The following is a 24,220-nucleotide window of genomic DNA, read 5'->3' as shown; positions in this document are numbered from 1 at the left end:
ACATTCTTTTGGAGAGATAGGAAACCCAAATTGGCCCAAACCCAAATAAACCAGGCCATGTTCTAGATCTTATCTGTCAGAAAGATATCAGTTTGTCCCTGTGGATGGTTTGTCTTCTGACATTTCAGTGTTCCTCAAGGTTCCGTTTTAGGACCACTATTGTTTTCCCTGTATATTTTAACTCTTGGTGATGTCATTCGGTAACACAATGATTGAAAACAAGATGACAAAATGTTAACTTTCACTGCTATGCAGACGATACACAGCTGTACATTTAGATGAAACACGGTGAAGCCCCAAAATAGCCCTCCTGTGTTTCAGACATAAGGAAGTGGATGGCGGCAAATGTTCTACTTTAAAATCGGACAAAACAGAGATGCTTGTTCTCGGTCCAAAGAAAGAGATCTTCTGTTGGATCTGACAATTAATCTTGATGGTTGTACAGTCAACTCAAATAAAACTGTGATGGACCTCGGTGTTACTCTGGACCCTGATCTCTCTTTTGACGAACATATCAAGACTATTTCAAGGACAGCTTTTTTCGATCTTCGTAACATTGCAAAAATCAGAAACTTTCTGTCCAAAGATTATGCTGAAAAATTCATCCATGCTTCTGTCACTTCTAGGTTAGACTACTGCAATGCTCTACTTTCCGGCTACCCGGATAAAGCACTAAATAAACTTCAGTTAGTGCTAAATACGGCTGCTAGAATGCTACCCGGATAAAGGACTAGAATCTGGACTAGAACCCCAAAAATGTGATCACATTACTCCAGTGCTAGCCTCTCTACACTTGCTTCCTGTTAAGGCTAGGGCTAATTTCAAGGTTTTACTGCTAACCTACAAAGCATTACATGGGCTTGCTCCTACCTATCTCTCTGATTTGGTCCTGCCGTACATACCTACACGTACGCTACGGTCACAAGACGCAGGCCTCCTAATTGTCCCTAGAATTTCTAAGCAAACAGCTGGAGGCAGGGCTTTCTCCTATAGAGCTCAATTTTCATGGAATGGTCTGCCTACCCATGTGAGAGACGCAGACTTGGTCTCAACCTTTAAGTCTTTACTGAAGACTCATCTCTTCAGTAGGTCCTACTATTGTTGAAGATATCCCTCTAGTGGTGTGGGGGCTGTATTTGGCAAAGTGGGTGGGGTTATATCCTGCCTGTTTGGCCCTGTCCGGGGGTATCGTCTCAGCCTCCAGTATTTATGCTGCTCTCTCTGAGTACCTGAGCACTAGGACCATGCCTCAGGACTACCTGGCCTGATGACTCCTTGCTGTCCCCAGTCCACCTGGCCGTGCTGCTGCTCCAGCAGTCTCAACTGTTCTGCCTGCGGCTATGGAACCCTGACCTGTTCACTGGACGTTGCTACCTTGTCCTGGACCTGCTGTTTTGGACCCTCTCTCTACCGCACCTGCTGTCTCTAACTCTGAATGATCGGCTACGAAAAGCCAACTGGCATTTACTCCTGGAGGTGCTGACCTGTTGCACCCTCGACAACCACTGTGATTATTATGATCTGACCCTGCTGGTCATCTATGAACATTTGAACATCTTGGCCATGTTCTGTTATAATCTCCACCCGGCACAACCAGAAGAGGACTAGCCACCCATCAGAGCCTGGTTCCTCTCTAGGGAGTTTTTCCTAGCTACGGTGCTTCTAAAATCTGCATTGCTTGCTGTTTGGGGTTTTATCCTGGGTTTCTGTACAGCACTTTGAGACATTGGCTGATGTAAAAAGGGTTTTATAAATACATTTAATTGATTGACTAACGCTACACATCTACGATAATATATAGTCAACCCTGTTACATCATCTTTCTAAGACTTTAACAAGTACTCCATACAACCGTGGCAGACGATCTCCTTTTCCAGTGTGTTCCAGTGTGTCTGATGATTGGCCCAATTCTCTCCTCTCCTCCTTTTCTCTGAGGTTGCAGCCCAAATAATTTCTTAATCTCTGGGTTCTGATCCAGACGCTGTGGTTCAGACATCACCCTCCTCCTCTCCCTCTTTCCCCATGACAGACTGTAATATACCACAACTTCTCCACTCAGAGTATGCATTCCTCCCTTACTCCATCTCATCTCCCTCCAATCATCTCAACTCTCCCTCCATCCTGGATCTCATCTCCCTCTTCTTCTCTCCCACTTACCTCACCCTGCTTTCTGCATGATATAGTAGTCTACATGCTACAATCTCCCTCTTTAGTGTAATCCCCTAGTCCCCAGCCCAGTCGACTACACTACATCCCTCATCTAGTCCCTAACCATCAACCCTCCAGCCCAGTCGACTACACTACATCCCTCATCTAGTCCCTAACCTCAACCCTCCAACCCCAGCCCAGTCTACTACACTACAGCCCTCATCTAGTCCCTAACCATCAACCCTCCAACCCAGCCGACTACACTACATCCCTCATCTAGTCCCTAACCATCAACCCTCCAACCCCAGCCCAGTCTACTACACTACATCCCTCATCTAGTCCCTAACCAAAAACCCTCCAACCTCAGCCCAGTCGACTACATCCCTCATCTAGTCCCTAACCTCAACCCTCCAACCCCAGCCCACTAAACTACATCCCTCCACTAGTCCCTAACCATCAACCCTCCAACCCCAGCCCAGTCGACTAAACTACAGCCCTCATTTAGTCCCTAACCATCAACCCTCCAACCCCAGCCCACTAAACTACATCCCTCCATTAGTCCCTAACCATCAACCCTCCAACCGCCAGCCCAGTCGACTAAACTACATCCCTCTTCTCATTAGCACAGAGTCATCACTCATTCTATTGGCACAAACACATCACCATGACAACTCCAACAACTTTATTTTCTAGAATGTGTTATTCTGGGACTGGTTCTGATTGTACAGTTTCCCAAAAGGACGATTGGATTTCGCTAGATTCTCCTGGGCCAGAACTAAAAGCAGCTAAATCATTCATGCTAGTTTGAAATATTGTTCATTTGATCACTTTGAAAGTACGTCAGAGGGGTCAGATTTTAAATGGACCTAATTCTTCCAAGAAACCATTGGACAGAAAACACAAGCTAAGGGAACATAGACCTAGGGCCATAATGTACCTAACAGCAAACTGTGAGCACCGTAAATCACATTTCTGAGTTATTATTACGCTATTATTGATAGCGTTCAGCAAATAAAAAATGGCACAGGCTCAAATAATCAGGTATTGCATACATATAGGGAAACAGACTCACTCAGAGATAATATTACTGTGATCTAAATAAAGAGGAGATCATCACCTTCAGCTAGCCAGTCACACTGATTAGGGCCTACCTCTCCTGACTGACCTCGTCACCACTATGTCGTGTCGTTGACCTCGTCACCACTGTGTCGTGTCGTTGACCTCGTCACCACTATGTCGTGTCGTTGACCTCGTCACCACTGTGTCGTGTCGTTGACCTCGTCACCACTATGTCGTGTCGTTGACCTCGTCACCACTATGTCGTGCCGTTGACCTCGTCACCACTGTGTCGTGTCGTTGACCTCGTCACCACTATGTCGTGTCGTTGACCTCGTCACCACTATGTCGTGCCGTTGACCTCGTCACCACTATGTCGTGTCGTTGACCTCGTCACCACTATGTCGTGTCATTGACCTAGTCACCACTATGTCGTGTTGTTAAACCGCGTCACCACTGTCGTGTCGTTGACCTCGTCACCACTATGTCGTGTCGTTGACCTCGTCACCACTATGTCGTGTCGTTGACCTCGTCACCACTATGTTGTGTCGTTGACCTCAACGGTGTGTCAAACCTGTCAGAGATTTTTATGCTACTACTGTGCGAGCTCAAAAGCTACTCACCAGGTGCCAGAGTAGATGATAATGCATGATTCATTACTTGACCTTTGAAGAACCTTTGTCTTCGAGTTGAACACATATCACCCAATCACAAAACACGGACCGCCCACGTTGGACCACCCACATCGGACCACCCACGTTGTACAGGATAGCTTCAAGTACTACAATCACTCAGATGTTCATTGATTGACAAATGTATTGATGGATGGATTGACTGATCAATCAGTCCTGTGTTCATTGATTGCCTAAACTGACTGACGGACTGATTCTTTAATTGATTGCCTGACGATTGATTAACTATCATTGTCTTACCGTTCATGTTGTCCGACATAGATCCGGACACGCTGACAGGCGAGTTGGTGGCCCTGGACTGTGGTGCTGAAGACACAGGGTCGTCTACGATGACTAGCATGTCACTACTGCTCTCATCCTGGTCTGGATCTGGGTCCTGGTCTGGGTCCTGGTCTGGAGGTAGGGAGCTGGGCTGGAGCTCACTACTCAGAGAGATCTGACCAGGGAGAGACAGGAGAGATGCACACACCTGGGGGTTAGGGTGAGGAAGAGGAGGAGGAAGAAGGGGCCAGGTGAGGGGCCAGGAATGCCAAGAATGGGGCACAAAGGAGGTGGAGAGAGAAGAAGGGATACAAGTATGAGGTGAAAGGGAATAGCAGTGTCCACAATGGAGACAAAGATAGAGGGAAGAACAACCCAGAGAAAGACCAATAGAAGGTTGAAGAGTAAGTCAGTAAGTTCAGAGGTTGCAGACACTCAGGTCAAAGCTCCCTCCCTCTCGTCCCTCTCTCACCTCACTGAAGGGACTAGGCATGGCAGAGTCGTCCATGTCTACACTGATGAATGAATCATCTCCGTCGGCTGAGAGGTTAGAGTTGTCTGCAGACAGGTTGTAAGGGATGACCAGGTTCACGTCTTTCCTCCTCTTAGGATCCTTAGGGTCCTCGTCATCCTTCTTTCTCTGTATGGAGACAGGGAGAGAGAGACAGAGAGCGAGAGGGGGGAGACAGAGAGGGGGGGAGAGAGAGAGAGAGAGAGAGAGAGAGAGAGGGGGGAGACAGAGGGGGGGGGGGGGAGAGAGAGAGACAGAGAGCCAGAGGGGGGAGACAGAGAGGGGGGGGGAGAGAGAGAGAGACAGAACGAGAGGGGGGAGACAGAGCGAGAGAGGGGGGAGACAGAGATCGAGGAGACAGAGTGAGAGGGGGGGAGACAGAGAGTGAGAGGGGGGGAGAGAGAGAGAGAGAGAGAGAGAGAGAGGGGGGGGTTATAGGGATGGTGTTATATGAAAGATATGAACTCCTCTCAGATCTGAATGGACCTGGGTCGTAAAAGACAAATAGATCAAAAGTCAAAACACCTTCTTTTAATAAAGCACTTGGCTGTGTTTCAGTGACAACCGTGGAAACAAAAAACTCAACAGATTTAATGAAGATGAAGACCTTCACCTACATAACAGGCTCCATTTTCCCACAGACGTTTTCAGCATTACATTACAATGGCACGCTAGGTGGTCAGCTTTTACCACAGACCTTAGCTTTGTTAAATATGTCAAATTCTCCCACATTGGCTGACTCAGAGAGAGTTTGATCGAGAGCCAAGGTACTGAAGCTACAGAGACGACCCACAAACAGACGACTGGCCAAACCACCACCAGCCCAGACATCTTGACTGGGCTGAAGGAGCTCAGAGACATAGTGGTGGAACAGAGAGTAGAGCTGACTGGCTCCAAGGCTGAGGAACATGGAGATCAGACTGAAGGACACTGAGGACCCGGCAGGTGAGCAGATAGTGAGATACTGAGATTTTAGTGTTGGAGGAAAGAGTGGCGGTCAGTGAGTGTGGGAACACAGGTAATAAACAAGAAGACAAGCGACAAGTTACGGTTTTAACTTTGCTCATGTATCTGAGCAATGATTTGGTCCTGCCGTGCATACCTACACGTACGCTACGGTCACAAGACGCAGGCCTCCTAATTGTCCCTAGAATTTCTAAGCAAACAGCTGGAGGCAGGGCTTTCTCCTATAGAGCTCCATTTTTATGGAACGGTCTGCCTATCCATGTGAGAGACGCAGACTCGGTCTCAACCTTTAAGTCTTTATTGAAGACTCATCTCTTCAGTGGGTCCTATGATTGAGTGTAGTCTGGCCCAGGAGTGTGAAGGTGAACGGAAAGGCTCTGGAGCAACGAACCGCCCTTGCTGTCTCTGCCTGGCCGGTTCCCCTCTTTCCACCGGGATTCTCTGCCTCTAACCCTATTACAGGGGCTGAGTCACTGGCTTACTGGTGCTCTTTCATGCCGTCCCCAGGAGGGGTGCGTCACTTGAGTGGGTTGAGTCACTGACGTGATCTTCCTGTCTGGGTTGGCGCCCCCCCTTGGGTTGTGCCGTGGCAGAGATCTTTGTGGGCTATACTCGGCCTTGTCTCAGGATGGTAAGTTGGTGGTTGAAGATATCCCTCTAGTGGTGTGGGGGCTGTGCTTTGGCAAAGTGGGTGGGGTTATATCCTTCCTGTTTGGCCCTGTCCGGGGGTGTCCTCGGATGGGTCCACAGTGTCTCCTGACCCCTCCTGTCTCAGCCTCCAGTATTTATGCTGCAGTAGTTTATGTGTCGGGGGGCTAGGGTCAGTTTGTTATATCTGGAGTACTTCTCCTGTCTTATCCGGTGTCCTGTGTGAATTTAAGTATGCTCCCTCTAATTCTCTTTCTTTCTTTCTTTCTCTCGGAGGAGGACCTGAGCCCTAGGACAATGCCTCAGGACTACCTGGCATGATGACTCCTTGCTGTCCCCAGTCCACCTGGCCGTGCTGCTGCTCCAGTTTCAACTGTTCTGCCTGCGGCTATGGAACCCTGACCTGTTCACCAGACGTACTACCTGTCCCAGACCTATTATTTGACCGTGCTGGTCATTTCTGAACATTTGAACATCTTGGCCATGTTCTGTTATAATCTCCACCCGGCACAGCCAGAAGAGGACTGGCCACCCCTCATAGCCTGGTTCCTCTCTAGGTTTCTTCCTAGGTATTGGCCTTTCTAGGGAGTTTTTCCTAGCCAACGTGCTTCTACACCTGCATTGCTTGCTGTTTGGGAGTTTTAGGCTGGGTTTCTGTACAGCACTTTGAGATATCAGCTGATGTACGAAGGGCTATATAAATACATTTGATTTGATCTGTGCCTGTAAACAGTTTGAGGTGCTGGTAATAAAGGAGTTGAAGTTTAAGCCGGGTAACATTTTAGTGAACTGACAGTAACTTTTGGTCTTTGTTTTTGTTTTTCTCCTTTTCTTTTTGTTTTAGAGAGAGGGAGGTGGAGGAGCTACAGAGAGAGAATACAAGTAAACCAACTGAAAGGTTATTACTATTCCAGACAGGAAAAATATGTGCGATTTTATCTTTGATTGTGTAACATGATTAATGCTAGCGTAAATCAGAATGCTGACTTTCCACTCATCAGAAAGCACACCAATGATTCACAGCCAGGCCAACGATTCACAGCCAGGCCAACGATTCACAGCCAGGCCAACGATTCACAGCCAGGCCAACGATTCACAGCCAGGCCAACGATTCACAGCCAGGCCAACGATTCACAGCCAGGCCAACGATTCACAGCCAGGCCAACGATTCACAGCCAGGCCAACGATTCACAGCCAGGCCAACGATTCACAGCCAGGCCAACGATTCACAGCCAGGCCAACGATTCACAGCCAGGCCAATGATTCACAGCCAGGCCAATGGTGGCCTTTTCTGCTGGTTTGACTGATTCCGGATGTGTACTACAGTGGACTTGACTACAGTCCTCAGCAACATCGGCAAGGCCTACAGCACAACTACAGGTCCTGACCACACTAACACCATATAATATACACTCAGTGGTCAGTTTATTAGGTACACCGTATATGAAAATGGATCGCTCCTACAGACAGAGTCATATAAAGCAGGCAGACTGGCATCAAGGCATTCAGTTACTGTTGGACTGAACGTTAGAATGGACCAAAAGAGTGACCAACGTGACTGAGCGTGGTATGATCATTCGTGCCAGGCGCACCGGTTCTAATACCTCATAACCGGACGGCCTCCTGGGCTTTTCACGCATGACAGTGTCAAGGGTTAATTGAGAACGGTGCGACAAACAAACAAACATCCAGTCAGGCGTAGTCCTGTGGGTGAAAACTGCTCGTTGATGAGAGAGGTCCAACGAGAATGGCACGAATCGTGGAAGCTAACAGGCGGGCCACAAACAGACAAATAACAGCGCGGTACAACAGTGGTGTACAGAACGGCATCTCGGAACACACAACTCGTCGGTCCTCGTCGGGGGGGGGGGGTCCAGTCCGGTACTAGATGGGTGTACCTAATAAACTGGTGTATATGCCCTCCGGCTAGAGTGCAGCATTAATAACAATGTATATGAGAATCTTTCTCGGCAGGAAGTGTACTCCTTCAGATTCACGCATCTCCTTAAAGATACATGGATCTCTGACAGCGGGGATAACCACAGCACCTTCAGTGGCTTCCTGCTCTTCCCTTTGTAAGGGAGGCACCATGCTATAATGCTCTTTGATGTGAGTAGTGGGGTTAAAAGCCACAATGTTCCTCTCTAATAAATAGGCATTATATATATATTTTTTCTTCTCCAGATTTTTGGCCAGACGGAAGCCACTCCTCAGTAAAAGGCACATGACAGCCCTCTTGGAGTTTGCCAAAAAGGCACCTGAAGGACTCTCAGACCATGAGAAACAAGATTCTGAATGCCAAGGGTCACGTCTGGAGGAAATGGTGGTGGCAGCAGCATATCTAGAGGAAACCTGGCACCATCCCTACGGTGAAGCATGGTGGTGGCAGCAGCATGTCTGGAGGAAACCTGGCACCATCCCTACGGTGAAGCATGGTGGTGGCAGCAGCATGTCTGGAGGAAACCTGGCACCATCCCTACGGTGAAGCATGGTGGTGGCAGCAGCATGTCTGGAGGAAACCTGGCACCATCCCTACGGTGAAGCATGGTGGTGGCAGCAGCATGTCTGGAGGAAACCTGGCACCATCCCTACGGTGAAGCATGGTGGTGGCAGCAGCATGTCTGGAGGAAACCTGGCACCATCCCTACGGTGAAGCATGGTGGTGGCAGCAGCATGTCTGGAGGAAACCTGGCACCATCCCTACGGTGAAGCATGGTGGTGGCAGCAGCATGTCTGGAGGAAACCTGGCACCATCCCTATGGTGAAGCATGGTGGTGGCAGCAGCATGTCTGGAGGAAACCTGGCACCATCCCTACGGTGAAGCATGGTGGTGGCAGCAGCATGTCTGGAGGAAACCTGGCACCATCCCTACGGTGAAGCATGGTGGTGGCAGCAGCATGTCTGGAGGAAACCTGGCACCATCCCTACGGTGAAGCATGGTGGTGGCAGCAGCATGTCTGGAGGAAACCTGGCACCATCCCTATGGTGAAGCATGGTGGTGGCAGCATCATCATGCTGTGGGAGTGTTTTTCGTCGGTTTAAATTTTTTATTTGTATAAATTAGCAAACAAAAAAAAATAAAAAATGTATAACTGTCTTTGCTTTGTCATTACTGGATATTGTGTAGATTAATTAGGGGGAAAAAAAGATTTAATCGATTTTAGATTAAGGCTGTAACATCACAAAACGTGGAAACGGGGAAAGGGGGTCAGAAACTTAAAAGTATTGTTTAAAAAGGCGTGACATAAGGTTGTACCTTGTCAGCGTATTTCTCTCTCTTTCTCCTGCGGTCCTTCACCTTGCTGCACTCCTCCTGTTGTGTCTTCTCTTCCTGACGAACGCGCACTGCGGGACACAATAGAGGTAGCAGACAAATCAGTAAACGGGCTTTCTCACACAGGAACAACAGGAACCAATCACAAGTCCCCTCACGTCTCTTCTCCAGCTCCTCATCGTCCAGCAGCAGACTGACCACCTCTTTAGGCTTCAGGGTGTCTGGTTTAAAGTTCCCCCCAGAGATCACCATCCTCTGGATCTGATGGAGAGGAGAGAGAGGAGGACACATGGATACAAAGGGTTAACTAGGACCAAGGCCTTTAGGGTCTCTCTAGAAAAAAAGGTAGAAACCGTGCAGAGTGTCATATTAAACCCTGGTAGGATGACAGTACCGTGCAGAGTGTCATATTAAACCCTGGTAGGATGTCAGTAGTGTTCAGTTCATCGTATTAAATCCTGAAGGATGTCAGTAGTGAGCTCCATCTTCTTCTTGACCTAAAGTAGTGTCTCACCTCACTCTTCTCTTTGGCCCTCTGCAGTATCCTCTCCTCTATAGTGAGCTGACAGATCAGACGGTACACAGTGACCTGCTTGGTCTGACCCAGGCGGTGAGCTCTGTCCATAGCCTGCTGGTCCACTGTAGGGTTCCAGTCACTGTCATAGAAGATCACCTAGTGAGAGAGCGAGGGAGAGAGCGCGGGAGAGAGCGAGGGAGAGAGAGAGAGCGAGGGAGAGAGAGCGAACAAGATGGAGAGAAGCAAATTACTCACAGCCACCGAGAAGACCAGCTGGTGAAAACAGTTAGTTATACCAGTTATACCAGCAACACTGCAGTTATAGCAGTTATACCAGCCACACTGCAGTTATACCAGTTATACCTTCCACACTGCAGTTATACCAATTAAACCTTCCACACTGCAGTTATACCAGCAACACTGCAATTATACCAGTTATACCAGCCACACTGCAGTTATACCAGTTATACCTTCCACACTGCAAATATACCAGCCACACTGCAGTTATACCAGTTATACCAGCCACACTGCAGTTATATCAGTTATACCTTCCACACTGCAGTTATACCAGTTATACCTTCCACACTGCAGTTATACCTTCCACACTGCAGTTATACCAGTTATATCTTCCACACTGCAGTTATACCAGCCACACTGCAGTTATACCAGTTATACCAGCCACACTGCAGTTATACCAGTTATACCAGCCACACTGCAGTTATACCAGTTATACCAGCCACACTGCAGTTATACCAGTTATACCAGCCACACTGCAGTTATACCAGTTATACCTTCCACACTGCAGTTATACCAGTTATACCAGCCACACTGCAGTTATACCTTCCACACTGCAGTTATACCTTCCACACTGCAGTTATACCAGTTATACCAGCCACACTGCAGTTATACCATCCACACTGCAGTTATACCTTCCACAATGCAGTTATACCAGTTATATCTTCCACACTGCAGTTATACCTTCCACACTGCAGTTATACCAGCCACACTGCAGTTATACCAGTTAAACATTCCACACTGCAGTTATTCCTTCCACACTGCAGTTATACCAGTTATACCTTCCACACTGCAGTTATACCTTCCACACTGCAGTTATACCAGTTATACCTTCCACACTGCAGTTATACCAGTTATACCTTCCACACTGCAGCTATACCTTCCACACTGCAGTTATACCAGCCACACTGCAGTTATACCAGTTATATCTTCCACACTGCAGTTATACCTTCCACAATGCAGTTATACCAGTTATATCTTCCACACTGCAGTTATACCTTCCACACTGCAGTTATACCAGTTATACCAGCCACACTGCAGATATACCAGTTAAACCTTCCACACTGCAGTTATACCTTCCACACTGCAGTTATACCAGATATATACCTTCCACACTGCAGTTATACCTTCCACACTGCAGTTATACCAGTTATACCTTCCACACTGCAGTTATACCAGTTATACCTTCCACACTGCAGCTATACCAGTTATACCTTCCACACTGCAGCTATACCTTCCACACTGCAGTTATACCAGTTATACCAGCCACACTGCAGTTATACCAGTTATACCTTCCACACTGCAGTTATACCTTCCACACTGCAGTTATACCTTCCACACTGCAGTTATACCAACCACACTGCAGTTATACCAGTTATACCAGCCACACTGCAGTTATACCAGTTATACCAGCCACACTGCAGCTATACCAGTTACACCTTCCACACTGCAGCTACTTATGGTAGTTATACTGTAGTTATACTGTAGTTACTGTAGTTATACTGTAGTTACTGTAGTTATATGTATAGCAGTTATACTGTAGTTATACTGTAGTTACTGTAGTTATACTGTAGTTACTGTAGTTACTGTAGTTATACTGTAGTTATATGTATGGTAGTTATACTGTAGTTATACTGTAGTTATATGTATGGTAGTTATACTGTAGTTATATGTATGGTAGTTATACTGTAGTTATACGTATGGTAGTTATACTGTAGTTACTGTAGTTATACTGTAGTTATATGTATGGTAGTTATACTGTAGTTATACTGTAGTTATATGTATGGTAGTTATACTGTAGTTATATGTATGGTAGTTATACTGTAGTTATACTGTAGTTATACTGTAGTTATACGTATGGTAGTTATACTGTAGTTACTGTAGTTATACTGTAGTTACATGTATGGTAGTTATACTGTAGTTATACTGTAGTTATATGTATGGTAGTTATACTGTAGTTATATTGTAGTTATACTGTAGTTATACTGTAGTTATACTGTAGTTATATTTATGGTAGTTATACTGTAGTTATACTGTAGTTACATGTATGGTAGTTATACTGTAGTTACATGTATGGTAGTTATACTGTAGTTATACTGTAGTTACTGTAGTTATACTGTAGTTACATGTATGGTAGTTATACTGTAGTTATACTGTAGTTAAACTGTAGTTATACTGTAGTTATACTGTAGTTATACGTATGGTAGTTATACTGTAGTTATATGTATGGTAGTTATACTGTAGTTATACTGTAGTTACTGTAGTTATACTGTAGTTACATGTATGGTAGTTATACTGTAGTTATACTGTAGTTATACGTATGGTAGTTATACTGTAGTTATATGTATGGTAGTTATACTGTAGTTATATGTATGGTAATTATACTGTAGTTATACTGTAGTTATATGTATGGTAGTTATACTGTAGTTATACTGTAATTATACTGTAGTTATATGTATGGTAGTTATACTGTAGTTATACTGTAGTTATACTGTAGTTACATGTATGGTAGTTATACTGTAGTTATATGTATGGTAGTTATACTGTAGTTATACTGTAGTTATATGTATGGTAGTTTGGTGTATGCTATGGTGTATGGTATGGTGTATGGTTTGTGTATGGTTTGTTATATGGTGTGGTGTGTGGTGTATGGTATATGGTATGGTGTATGGTATGGTGTATGGTTTGGCGTATGCTATGGTGTATGGTTTGGTATATGGTGTGGTGTATGGTATATGGTATGGTGTATGGTTTGGTGTATGGTATGGTGTATGGTTTGGTATATGGTGTGGTGTATGGTATATGGTATGGTGCATGGTTTGGTGTATGGTATGGTGTATGGTTTGGTGTATGGTATGGTGTATGGTTTGTGTATGGTTTGGTATATGGTGTGGTGTGTGGTGTATGGTATATGGTATGGTGTATGGTTTGGTGTATGGTATGGTGTATGGTTTGTGTATGGTTTGGTATATGGTGTGGTGTGTGGTGTATGGTATATGGTATGGTGTATGGTTTGGTGTATGGTATGGTGTATGGTATGGTGTATGGTTTGGTGTATGGTATGGTGTATGGTTTGGTATATGGTGTGGTGTGTGGTGTATGGTATGGTGTATGGTTTGGTGTATGGTATATGGTGTATGGTTTGTGTATGGTGTGGTGCATGGTATATGGTTTGGTATATGGTATATGGTTTGTGTATGATTTGGTATATGGTGTGGTGTATGGTTTGGTGTATGGTGTATGGTTTGGTGTATGGTATATATGGTATGGTGTATGGTTTGGTGTATGGTATGGTGTATGGTATGGTATATGTGGTTGTTTTGAGAAACAGAGAGACAGAGACAGAGGGAGACGAGAGAGAGAGGGAGACGAGAGAGAGATATGAGAGAGAGAGAGAGAGAGAGAGAGAGAGAGAGAGAGAGAGAGAGAGAGAGAGAGAGAGAGAGAGAGAGAGAGAGAGAGAGAGAGGAGAGAGAGAGGAGAGAGAGAGAGAGAGAGGAGAGTGAGAGGAGAGAGAGGAGAGAGAGAGAGAGAGGAGAGAGAGAGAGAGAGGAGAGAGAGAGGAGAGAGAGAGAGAGAGAGAGAGCGGGGGACGAGAGAGAGCGGGGGACGAGAGAGAGAGCGGGGGACGAGAGAGAGAGAGAGGGGGATGAGAGACAGGGGGGGATGAGAGACAGACAGAGAGGAGGGTGAGAGAGCGGGGGATGAGAGAGAGAGGGGGATGAGAGACAGAGGGGGATGAGAGAGAGACAGAGACAGAGAGGGGGTGAGAGAGCGGGGGATGAGAGAGAGCGGGGGATGAGAGAGAGAGGGGGATGAGAGACAGACAGGGATGAGAGAGAGAGGGGGATGAGAGACAGACAGGGATGAGAGAGAGAGAGTTCCTCACAGTGTCAGCAGCAGTCAGGTTGATGCCCAGACCTCCAGCCCTCGTACTCAGGAGGAACACAAAGATGTCAGTCCTGAGAGACGAAGGGAGGAAAGAGAAAGAACATTATTGTTAATGACCCTTATTTTACCAGGTAAGATGACTCATTTACAGCAACGCCCTGGGGAACAGTTATATGGGAGAGGAGGGGGGGATGAATGAGCCAAATGGAAGCTGGGGATGATTAGTTGGCCATGATGGTATGAGGACCAGATTGGGAATTTATCCAGGACACCAGGGATAACACCTCTACTCTAACGATAAGTGCCATGGGATCTTTAGTGACCACAGAGAGTCAGGACCACCTGTTAAACATTCCCATACGAAACACCACACACAGGGCAATGTCCCCAATCACTGCCCTGGGGCTTTGGGTAATTTTTTTTGACCAGATGAAAGAGTGCTTCCTACTGGCCGTCAAACACCACTTCCAGCAGCATCTGGCCAGCAGTGCGATGCAGGGTGGTATGCTCGTCAGCAGATTGTATAGCCAGAGAGATGGTTTACAATGTATCACACGTTCACCACAACTAGAAGCAGAGCGCCCAAGGCCCACAGAGAGCAGAATTAATGCAAACCAGAATACACAGAGACAAACCAGAATACAGACAAACAGTAGTGAGCCAATGCCGTCCACAGCCAATAGCCTGGAGGAGGATGAAAACAGTTGAACTAAGAGAGACAGACTCACCTGCTCTGGAAGTCAGCCACCATGTCTCTGCGTTCTGAGATCTTGGAGGAGCCGTCCAGACGCATGTAGGTGTGTTTACGATACACCATGTACTCCTGGAGGGGGGGGGGGGGGGGATAAAGGGTTTTAAGATACCAGCTTATTCCAGGCTCTTGTTGAGTCACAGGAGAACTCGGTTGGCTTGAAGTGGGCCACAACACAGAGCAACTCGAATGGCGAGAGACATCCGGCCCCAGTTCCCACTCAACCCATCCGGCCCCGGTTCCCACTCAACCCATCCGGCCCCGGTTCCCACTCAACCCATCCGGCCCCGGTTCCCACTCAACCCATCCGGCCCCGGTTCCCACTCAACCCATCTGACCCTGGTCTCTGATGCTAACCACCTCTGATTGGCTCTGGCCAATGAATTCGAAATTACAGAAAGAGCTGCCTCTCTCCCACTTACACTCCTCCTTCCCTGTATCCATGAACCTCTCTCAACTGTAACCTCCTCCACCTCCCTAAAACTCCCTCATCTCCCTCTTAGTCAACCCTGCCTCTCTCCCACTTACACTCCTCCTTCCCTGTATCCATGAATCTCTCTCAACTGTAACCTCCTCCACCTCCCTAAAACTCCCTCATCTCCCTCTTAGTCAACACTGCCTCTCCCACTTACACTCCTCCTTCCCTGTATCCATGAACCTCTCTCAACTGTAACCTCCTCCACCTCCCTAAAACTCCCTCATCTCCCTCTTAGTCAACCCTGCCTCTTCCACTTTGAGTTCTGCCCCCGTGAGTGAATCCTAGCCAGTCATGGCTCGCTGTCTGTGTCCTCGGTCACCCAGGTCTCGGCAGTGTCCCTCCTTGGCCAGCAGAGCGGCGACATACTGACATTAAGTATCTTTATTCTACCGAAGGTAGCTAGTACAGTCGTGGCCAAAAGTTTTGAGAATGACACAAATATAAATTTTCACACGGTCTGCTGCCTCAGTTTGTACAATGACAATTTGCATATACTCCAGAATGTTATGAAGAATGATCAGATGAATTGCAATTGATTGAAATGTCCCTCTTTGCCATTCAAATGAACTGAATCCCCCAAAAACATTTCCACTGCATTTCAGCCCTGCCACAAAAGGACCCGCTGACATCATGTCAGTGATTCTCTCATTAACACAGGTGTGAGTGTTGACGAGGACAAGGCTGGAGATCACTCGGTCATGCTGATTGAGTTCGAATAACAGACTGGAAGCTTCAAAAGGAGGGTGGTGCTTGGAATCATTCTTCTTCCTCTGTCAATCATGGTTACCTGCAAGGAAAAACGTGCTGTCATCATTGCTTTGCACAAAAAGGGCTTCACAGGCAAGGATATTGCTGCCAGTAAGCTTGCACCTAAATCGACCATTTATCGGATCATCAAGAACTTCAAGGCGAGCGGTTTAATTGTTGTGAAGAAGGCTTCAGGGCACCCAAGAAAGTCCAGCAAGCGCCAGGACCATCAGTACAGAGATTGCTCAGGAATGGCAGCAGGCAGGTGTGAGTCCATCTGCACGCACAGTGAGGCGAAGACTTTTGGAGGATGGCCTGATGTCAAGAAGGGCAGCAAAGAAGCCACTTCTCTCCAGGAAAAACCTCAGGGACAGACTGATATTCTGCCAAAAGGTACAGGGATTGGACTGCTGAGGACTGGGGTAAAGTCATTTTCTCTGATGAATCCCCTGGAAAAAGCTTGTCCGGAGAAGACAAGGTGAGCGCTAGCATCAGTCCTGTGCCATGCCAACAGTAAAGCATCCTGAGACCATTCATGTGTGGGGTTGCTTCTCAGCCAAGGGAGTGGGCTCACTCACAATTTTGCCTAAGAACACAGCCATGAATAAAGAATGGTACCAACACATACTCCGAGAGCAACTTCTCCCAACCATCCAGGAACAGTTTGGTGACGAACTATACCTTTTCCAGCATGATGGAGCACCTTGCCATAAGGCAAAAGTGATAACTAAGTGGCTCAGGGAACAAAACATCGATATTTTGGGTCCATGGCCAGGAAAGTCCCCAGACCTTAATCCCATTGAGAACTTGTGATCAATCCTCAAGAGGCGGGTGGACAAACAAAAACCCATAAATTCGGACAAACTCCAAGCATTGATTATGCAAGAATGGGCTGCCATCAGTAAGGATGTGGCCCAGAAGTTAATTGACAGCATGCCAGGGCGGATTGCAGAGGTCTTGAAAAAGAATGGTCAACACTGCAAATATTGACTCTGCATCAACTTCATGTAATTGTTAATAAATCCTTTGACACTTTATGAAATGCTTGTAATTATACTTCAGTATTCCATAGTAACATCTGACAAAAATATCTAAAGACACTGAAGCAGCAAACATTGTGGAAATTAATATTTGTGTCATTCTCAAAACTTTTGGCCACGACTGTACTCTTGACTTGAGTCTCCAGCGTCCTGGTCGTGACTGAGACAGACCTGGACCACATGAACCATCTGCAGAATGAATGAATGAATAATGAGTCAAACAATAGCTCAATGAATAAAGGCTAGTCACTATAAAATCCAAATTGGATCGTTTAGAGTAGCATAGCCCCATCAGAATGCCTCTTGCATTTTTCAGTGAGTTGCCTGCTGTTCTTGTAATATATGCAGCAGACGCAATGCGGTGGTTTTCCTGATCCAAGAGGCACAATAAATAAAGACTGCAGACAAATGACTGAACGGTGTCCAGCAGCAAAGACCCCATCGTAACATCTCTGGAACTGTGTGTGTGTGTGTTTGGTGACAGAGTGTGGTTAACCCATGCAAACTAGAAGCAGAGAGACTTGGCAACGCTCCGCCCTGACAGAACAGCTGACGACGTCATTGTCATCCATCTGGCCTCGGAACTAGAGGAGATCGGCGATGTGACACGGCGCCGTAGATCGCCACGCCGACTGGAGACAAAAAAAATACTATCACGCTGATGACACAGATTACAATCTCTGTGGTTTTGGTTTTGTCCCCCCCCCCCCCAAAAAAAAGAACTGACAAGAGGGGATGGAAAATCAACTCCAGCTGGAGAGAGACCATATTGGTAAGCGAAAGGGGAGATAGATGAAGTCGAACTCCCCTCGTCTATGAATGACTCAATTCAACTTCAGAAGAAATAAATCACTGTCTATTGATGAGTAGGAGTCAAAGTGTATTCATTCAGTACTGTCATTGATCACAGATCACCTTGTTTTTGTGTCATTACCGTTTGCATTTATCCCTCCCTGCCCAACGACTAAAGACGATATATATGTGTGTGTGTCAGCACCCACCAATCATCTCTTTTGAAGACCTAGTATAGACCACATTATTTAGTTTTTGGGCTATATTCCCCCACCACTGGCATTTGCCCCATGCTCAGCCAATAAGATGTCTGCCAGCCATGTTACCCAACAGACAGGAGGAACACGTAGCCAGTCACCAGCCATCAAAGACCTAGTTATGTAAACAGTACAGTTTAGCCATCAAACACTACCTCACTACGGAACGCCCTACCTCACTACGCAACGCCCTACCTCACTACGCAACGCCCTACCTCACTACGCAACGCCCTACCTCACTACGCAACGCCCTACCTCACTACGCAACGCCCTACCTCACTACGCAACGCCCTACCTCACTATGCAACACCCTACCTCACTACGCAACACCCTACCTCACTACGCAACACCCTACCTCACTACGCAACACCCTACCTCACTACGCAACACCCTACCTCACTACGCAACACCCTACCTCACTACGCAACACCCTAACCTCACTACGCAACATACTACACAACACCCTACCTCACACCCTAACCTCACTATGCAACACACTACCTCACACCCTAACCTCACTACGCAACACACTACCTCACACCCTAACCTCACTATGCAACACCCTACCTCACTACGCAACACCCTACCTCACTACGCAACACCCTACCTCACTACGCAACACCCTACCTCACTACGCAACACCCTACCTCACTACGCAACACCCTAACCTCACTACGCAACATACTACACAACACACTACCTCACACCCTAACCTCACTACGCAACACACTACCTCACACCCTAACCTCACTACGCAACACACTACCTCACACCCTAACCTCACTATGCAACACACTACCTCACTACGCAACACCCTAACCTCACTACGCAACATACTACACAACACACTACCTCACACCCTAACCTCACTACGCAACACACTACCTCACACCCTAACCTCACTACGCAACACACTACCTCACACCCTAACCTCACTATGCAACACACTACCTCACTACGCAACACACTACCTCACTATGCAACACACTACCTCACTACGCAACACACTACCTCACTACGCAACACCCTACCTCACTACGCAACACCCTAACCTCACTACGCAACATACTACACAACACCCTACCTCACACCCTAACCTCACTCTGCAACACACTACCTCACACCCTAACCTCACTACGCAACACACTACCTCACACCCTAACCTCACTATGCAACACACTACCTCACTACGCAACACACTACCTCACTATGCAACACACTACCTCACTACGCAACACACTACCTCACTACGCAACACCCTACCTCACTACGCAACACCCTAACCTCACTACGCAACATACTACACAACACCCTACCTCACACCCTAACCTCACTCTGCAACACACTACCTCACACCCTAACCTCACTACGCAACACACTACCTCACACCCTAACCTCACTACGCAACACACTACCTCACACCCTAACCTCACTACGCAACACCCTACCTCACTACGCAACACCCTACCTCACTACGCAACACCCTACCTCACTACGCAACACCCTACCTCACTACGCAACACCCTACCTCACTACGCAACACCCTACCTCACTACGCAACACCCTAACCTCACTACGCAACATACTACACAACACACTACCTCACACCCTAACCTCACTACGCAACACACTACCTCACACCCTAACCTCACTACGCAACACACTACCTCACACCCTAACCTCACTATGCAACACACTACCTCACTACCCAACACACTACCTCACTACGCAACACACTACCTCACTATGCAACACACTACCTCACTACGCAACACACTACCTCACTACGCAACACACTACCTCACTATGCAACGCACTACGCAACGCAACACACTACCTCACTACGCAACGCAACACACTACCTCACTACGCAACACCCTACCTCACTACGCAACACACTACACACTATGCAACACACTACCTCACTACACACTATGCAACACACTACGCAACACACTACACACTATGCAACACACTACGCAACACCCTACCTCACTACGCAACACCCTACCTCACTACGCAACACCCTACCTCACTACGCAACACCCTACCTCACTACGCAACACACTACCTCACACCCTACGCAACACCCTAACCTCACACCCTACGGAACACAATAAACACTACGGAACACCCTACGGAACACCCTACGGAACACAAACACTACGAAACACCCTGTCTCACTACGGAACACACTACCTCACTACAGAACACACTACCTCACTACAGAACACACTACCTCACTACAGAACACACTACCTCACTACAGAACACACTACCTCACTACAGAACACACTACCTCACTACAGAACACACTACCTCACTACAGAACACACTACCTCACTACAGAACACACTACCTCACTACAGAACACACTACCTCACTACAGAACACACTACCTCACTACAGAACACACTACCTCACTACAGAACACACTACCTCACTACGGAACAAGACCAACCATGAGAGAATGGAGGGGGAGTTCCTGTTACGATGACTTCACGCCACGGAGGTGCCTGTGTGTTTGTGTCTATAGGGCAACAATAGAGATAGAGCTATAAAGAGCTAGGACCAGAAGTGACCGAGTGGTATTGTTGTACAGGGGTCAGAACACACTGGAAGCACCCTGGCTGTTCCCATGCTTTCAGCTCAACAAGAGACCTTTCCACATGCCACAAACAAGTGCTTTTGGTTTTCTCCATGCATCTATTTTCCCTCACTCAAGCCCATTGCCCACTCATCCCCTCCCCCCATCCCCTCCCCCTCCAAGAGGTAGTCTCTCTACACCGAGGTACAGGACAATCAGGGCAACCAGCGGTACCTGTGTCCCCCTAGTGGAAAGAGATCTACACTACATGACCAAAAGTATGCTCGTCGAACATCTCGTTCCAAAATTATGGGCATTAATATGGAGTTGGTCTCCCCCCCCTTTGCTGCTATAACAGCCTCCACTCTTCTGGGAAGGCTTTCCACTTGATGTTGGAGCATTGCTGCAGGGACTTGCTTCCATTCAGCCACAAGAGCACTAGTGAGGTCGAGCACTGATGTTGGGCAATTAGGTCCGGCTCGTAGTCGGCGGTCCAATTCATCCCAAAGGTGTTCGATGGGGTTGAGGTCAGGGTTCTGTGCAGGCCAGTCAAGTTCTTCCACACCGATTACAACAAACCATTTCTGTATGGACCTCGCTTTGTGCACAGGGTCATTGTCATGCTGAAACGGGAAAGGGCCTTCCCCAAACTGTTGCCACAAAGTTGGAAGCACCGAATCATCTAGAATGTCATTGTATGCTGTAGCGTTAAGATTTCCCTTCACTGGAACTAAGGGGCCCAAACCATGAAAAACAGCCCCAGACCATTATTCCAACTCCACCAAACTTTACAGTTGGCACTATGCATTGGGGCGGGTCGCGTTCCCCTGGCATTTGCCAAACTCAGATTCGTCCGTCGGACTGCCAGATGGTGAAGCGTGATTCATCACTCCAGAGAACGCGTTTCCACTCATCCAGAGTCCAATGGCGGCGAGCTTTACACCACTCCAGACGACACTTGGCATTACACATGGTGATCTTAGGCATGTGTGCGGCTGCTCGGCCACGGAAACCCATTTCATGAAGCTCCCGACGAACAGTTTTTTTGTGCTGACGTTGCTTCCAGAGGCAGTTTTGGAACTCAGCAGTGAGTGTTGCAACCGAGGACAGACGATTTGTACCTGCTTCAGCACTCGACGGTCCCGCTCTGTGAGCTTGTGTGGCCTCCCACTTCGTGGCTGAGCCGTTGTTGCTCCTAGACATTCCCACCCCACAACAACGGGTGGCATCCTATCACGTCGCCACGTTGAAAGTCACTGACCTCTTCAGTTCAGGCCTTTCCAAACGTCAAGGCCACAATTCATAAAGAGTCCCAGTCCCAGGATTACTGCAGTCCTACTGATCTAGGATCCGTTTGGGGGGGAGGGGGCTGATCCGGCAGTCTTACTGATCTAGGATCAGTTTAGGGGGGGGCTGATCCGGCAGTCTTACTGATCTAGGATCAGTTTGGGGGGGAGGGGGCTGATCCGGCAGTCTTACTGATCTAGGATCAGTTTGGGGGGGGGGAGGGGGCTGATCCAGCAGTCTTACTGATCTAGGATCAGTTTGGGGGGGGCTGATCCGGCAGTCTTACTGATCTAGGATCAGTTTGGGGGGGGGGGGGGGGCTGATCCAGCAGTCCTACTCTGAGATGCCTTATGATCACAGGCCAGCCGCACTGTTTCTGTGGACGTCTCTGACCATGACCATGATGTCGCCTAACAGTAGATGAGTGACCCTTGAGTCCACCCTGCTCTGCACCCTACTGCACTCACCTCCAGCAGGTCGATCATGCGAGTCATCTGGGAGTAGATGAGGACGCGGTGTCCCTGAGTCTTCAGGCGACACAGCAGCAGATCCAGAGTGTGCAGCTTCCCACTGTCCGTGATCAGGGTCTCCTTGTCTGAAACACAGAGAGCAGAAGGCCTACATGTTGAGCATCTTAAATCCACTTTTAGGATCAGAAATAACACATTTGCTTTTGGGAACAGCAAGATTCCTTTTGTTCTAAGGTCTTGTTGATTTGAACCAGTAACTGTGATCGTTTTGGAGGCTGTTTGGCCACATGTTCCAGGACATCGACATCATAACTTGAAAGCTATTGATGAGCTTAAATCTGAAAAAGCAACCAGTGCTATCGCATCCACAGAGGACACAGTGCTATCGCATCCACAGAGGACACAGTGTTATCGTATCAACAGAGGACACAGTGCTATCGCATCCACAGAGGACACAGTGCTATCGTATCGTATGGGGAAGTGAAGGAGGGAGGCAGACAGACAGACAAGCAGACAGAGACGGAGGCAGACAGAGAGGCAGACAGACAGACAGGGAGGCAGAGACGGAGGCAGACACAGAGACAGGCAGACAGAGAGGCAGACAGACAGACAGAGAGGCAGACAGAGAGGCAGACAGACAGGGAGCTGTAGTTGAGACAGATAGTAGATACAGACTGGCTCAGTAGGGCTGGTAACAGTCGTGACATGGCAGTCTGTACCAGATAAGCCTCTTCACCAGGCCTCCAAGACAAACACCATCAAACACCTGTAATAGGCTTTGGGGTCAGAGGAAGAGGGAGACACACAGGGGGAGAAAGAGAGGGGGAGACAGGCGGAGAGAGACACAGGATGGAAGGAGTGAGATGAGAGAGATCACCCAGAACCAACAGACCAGGGTACTTCTCCACCCAGAACCAACAGACCAGGGTACTGCCCCACCCAGACCCAACAGATCAGGGTACTGCCCCACCCAGACCCAACAGATCAGGGTACAGCCCAGACCAGGGTACAGCCCCACCCAGACCAGGGTACTGCCCCACCCAGACCCAACAGAGCAGGGTACTGCCCAGACCAGGGTACAGCCCCACCCAGACCCAACAGACCAGGGTACTGCTCAGACCAGGGTACACCCCAGACCAGGGTACAGAACCGCCCAGAACCAACAGACCAGGGTACATCCCAGACCCAACAGACCAGGGTACAGAACCGCACAGACCCAACAGACCAGGATACACCCCAGACCAGGGTACTCCCCAGACCCAACAGACCAGGGTACTCCCCAGACCCAACAGACCAGGGTACTGCCCAGAACCATTCTACTTAAGTAAACAAACATTTCCATTACCTTCACAAAAACACAGTCGAGAGCTTTTGCAACTTTTTTAAAGGAAGAAGAGTGAAACAATTTGCTGCCCAAAAGAGGGAGTTGTTTTTGTGTCTAGTGTGTTTGACCTTTACATTGCATTCAAACAACAGAGCAACACTTCAACTATTCACTCACCACAGAAGCATTTCTACCAGCCACTTTGGCTAAACCCCCAGAGGCCTCAGCC

The 24,220-nt window shown here is 47.8% G+C and overlaps 1 protein-coding gene across 1 annotated transcript in view; it reads right to left on the bottom strand.

Annotated features, from left to right (window-relative positions):
• Nucleotides 1–24,220, bottom strand: part of ino80 (INO80 complex ATPase subunit) — a 94,504-nt gene that overhangs the window by 8,341 nt on the left and 61,943 nt on the right. The window contains 8 exon segments of the mRNA XM_031800952.1: nt 4,137–4,332; nt 4,630–4,797; nt 9,539–9,627; nt 9,715–9,817; nt 10,071–10,229; nt 14,257–14,329; nt 14,987–15,081; nt 22,665–22,792. Of these exon segments, the coding sequence (XP_031656812.1) occupies nt 4,137–4,332; nt 4,630–4,797; nt 9,539–9,627; nt 9,715–9,817; nt 10,071–10,229; nt 14,257–14,329; nt 14,987–15,081; nt 22,665–22,792 (1,011 nt within the window).

The sequence above is a fragment of the Oncorhynchus kisutch genome, linkage group LG21 (assembly GCF_002021735.2).
Source record: "Oncorhynchus kisutch isolate 150728-3 linkage group LG21, Okis_V2, whole genome shotgun sequence".
Classification (NCBI taxonomy): domain Eukaryota; kingdom Metazoa; phylum Chordata; class Actinopteri; order Salmoniformes; family Salmonidae; genus Oncorhynchus; species Oncorhynchus kisutch.
This window is presented reverse-complemented; position numbering and strand designations above follow the sequence as displayed.